Genomic DNA, 2,694 nt, shown 5'->3' with positions numbered 1-2,694 from the left:
TGGTTGAGTGAGAATCTGTTTGATATTTCGATGCGATAAATTTGATGGCCGATATCAATATTTCTCGTTTAAAAGAACTTTTAGACTTACCATCAAGTGATCAGTGAACCATCTTAATAGACATGATTAGAATGGTTCTCCTACATTTATAAGGATTAATCGGAGGATAAAAGAAATTATCGTCTACGAATACAAATGACACATATAATGTTTACAATTTCAATGGCGGACTAATTACATTTAGATGCAATCAAACACAAGAATTTTCATTGCTCCTCTCTCTTTTAAGGAGATTAAGACTGTATAAATAAAAAAGGAAAGCCACCCCGGAGAAGGGTGTCTCTTTTTCCCCCTTTCCCTAACATGGGATGCTTCTTATTCTCTCTGTGAAGTAGAAACTGCACGCAAAAAAAGAAGGAAAAAACCAAGTTCTGATTTTTTATTTACTTCACTAGCTCATTGGTCCAAGATGATTGATCCAAAGCCGATCTTTGGCACGAATTCGCCGGATGAGGACCGACCATTTGTGTTTTGTCATCGACGTTATCGACCAGGAAATCCCAGTTGATGAAGTGGTCGTCATCCCACAGCTTGATGTGCTGGTTGTCGCCGTCGTTATGATCACCAAAATCACCATAAGACCAGTCCAAGTCAGGAAACTGCAATTCTTGAAAGAAGTTGCTGCCGCCGCCGCCGCAACTGTTGTTGTGCGAGGAAGAAGATGAAGAGGTCGAGGACGAAGGAGGGCAAGCGACCAAAATGTCACTGGGGCCAATCAGAGGGACTTCGTCTGTGCAAAAACTGTCTATGTCCATGACCTGAATTGTGTCGAGCATGCTGGCATTTGCTGTGCAGCTTGTTCCGTCTTCTTCTTCTTTGGCATTGATTACGACAGAATCGACCAAATCATTCACTGACCGTGTTTTCGCAGCATTGGCCGAACTTGTCGAACAAGATTGCTCGTCCTTTTGCTGGTGGTTATTTTGCAGGCTCTGGGGCTGGTCAGACGGGTTTGAGACCAATGGCTTGTGGGTGACGGGGTCAATGCCCATCTTCTTGAGCTTTTTCTTGATGTGAGTGTTCCAATGGTTCTTGATCTCATTGTCGGTTCTTCCAGGTAGGTGGGAGGCAATCTTGGACCACCTGCAACACGTCAAAGCAAAAGCCAGAAGCTTGGTTAAAATTTGGCCCAATGTGTAGTTTTGAATCAATATAGAAACAGGGGAAGAAACATATTGTTCAGATAATTTTCTAGTTTTGCATAAAATATTGGAACAGAAAGACAAAGTCTTTGAATTAGTCTGTCTTGCAATGCTGTATAGTTGGTTCCAAGATTCAGTCTCGTAATCAGGAGGATAATCTGAAATTACATCTTCAGGAAGAAAGACCCAAATGGGGGAATTTGAGAGCCTGAAGCAAAAGAATGAACAAGCAGAGTTGGGCAGGGCAACTAGATTTAACATGCACAGCGTGAGAAGGTATCTTTACCTGTTGCCAAGCTGGGCATGGAGGTCAACGACCAGCTTCTCTTCCTGTTCAGATAAAAGCCCCCTTTTCAGGTCTGGCCTCAGATAATTCGTCCACCTGAGCCTACAACTCTTTCCACACCTCAGTAATCCTGCCAATGTTTTGCACCACAAATTGTTCAGGCACTGATAAAAAATCATACAAATAACATTACCAGGAAAACGTCTCTCTTGGGGTTTTCTTGATGTGTTGGATTCTCCAAGAAACCCATCACAGGAGCTTCTAGATGAATGTGAAAGGAGAGAGAGAAGCTGTAGAGCAGATGGGGGGCGGGGGTGGGTGGGTTGTGAGTGTTGTGACCTGCAAGTTTAGGAACAGCTCTCCAACAGCATTGGCCATGAGTGAGGATGAAGGTGATGAGCTTCTTATCCTCTTCAGCTGTCCACGGCCCTTTCTTCAACCCCACTTTCTCGCAGCAAGGTTGCCTACCCATTCTCAACACCCAACCAAAACTTCGATTTCGGAAGAAGAAGAAGAAGAAGAAGAAGGAGAAAAGTCAGAAGAGGCACACAAGCTTTTGAGCTAAAACCAGCAGCAGACAATGTGACTTGGCCAACTCTGAGGTGGTATTTTGACAGAGAACAGGACAGAACAGAACAGAATAGAAATAGAGGAGAAAGAAAACTCGCTAAGCTAGATGTAATGTATCCCCACTTTGATATATATACAGAGAATCATCTCCTTGTCCAACTAATGAACAGGACGCGGCTACTCCTTTATTTTATTGGAGGGGTGTTACGTCTGGCCCTTTTTTTTTTTTTTTTTTTTTTGGCAGAGGTTCGAGATTTTACCGACCTAGGATCAGCTTCAGAGTAATATTAATAATGATGACGATGAAGATGATGCTAAGCGTGCGACACGTGCCGGCTTTCCTTTGTGAAAGCGCCACTTCAACTCCCCTCCTCTCCCTCCTTTTTTCTTCCCTTTGCTTGAGTTGGAAGCAGCGAGATAACTGTCTCCTTCAATTCATTTCGGGACTAAAAAAGGTTTTAACTTCCTCACCACTCGGCCTGCACAAAGTAAAAGTAAAACTCACTTCTTTCCCATCTCAGCTTCAGTTGGACGAGAGAGAGAGAGAGACAGAGAGAGACAGAGCGTGTGTATCTACAAAAGTTATCTCATGAATACTTCTCAGTCACCTATGCTTTTCCTGGAATTCTACACATG

At 43.2% G+C, this 2,694-nt stretch overlaps 1 protein-coding gene across 1 annotated transcript; it reads right to left on the bottom strand.

Annotated features, from left to right (window-relative positions):
* Positions 1 to 214: 214 nt before the first annotated feature.
* LOC115745375 (transcription factor MYB20-like) lies at positions 215 to 2,177 on the bottom strand. Its single transcript, XM_030680898.2, has 3 exons — positions 1,828 to 2,177; positions 1,489 to 1,618; positions 215 to 1,143 (listed from the first exon to the last, which is right to left on the bottom strand). Exons 1-3 carry the CDS (start codon positions 1,958 to 1,960, stop codon positions 444 to 446), a joined length of 963 nt encoding a protein of 320 aa, XP_030536758.1. The 5' UTR covers positions 1,961 to 2,177; the 3' UTR covers positions 215 to 443.
* Between the last annotated feature and the right edge of the window lie 517 nt (positions 2,178 to 2,694).

This window comes from Rhodamnia argentea, chromosome 8 (genome assembly GCF_020921035.1).
Source record: "Rhodamnia argentea isolate NSW1041297 chromosome 8, ASM2092103v1, whole genome shotgun sequence".
NCBI lineage: Eukaryota > Viridiplantae > Streptophyta > Magnoliopsida > Myrtales > Myrtaceae > Rhodamnia > Rhodamnia argentea.
The sequence above is the reverse complement of the archived record's forward strand: the minus strand, read 5'-3'. Positions and strand labels throughout refer to the sequence as shown.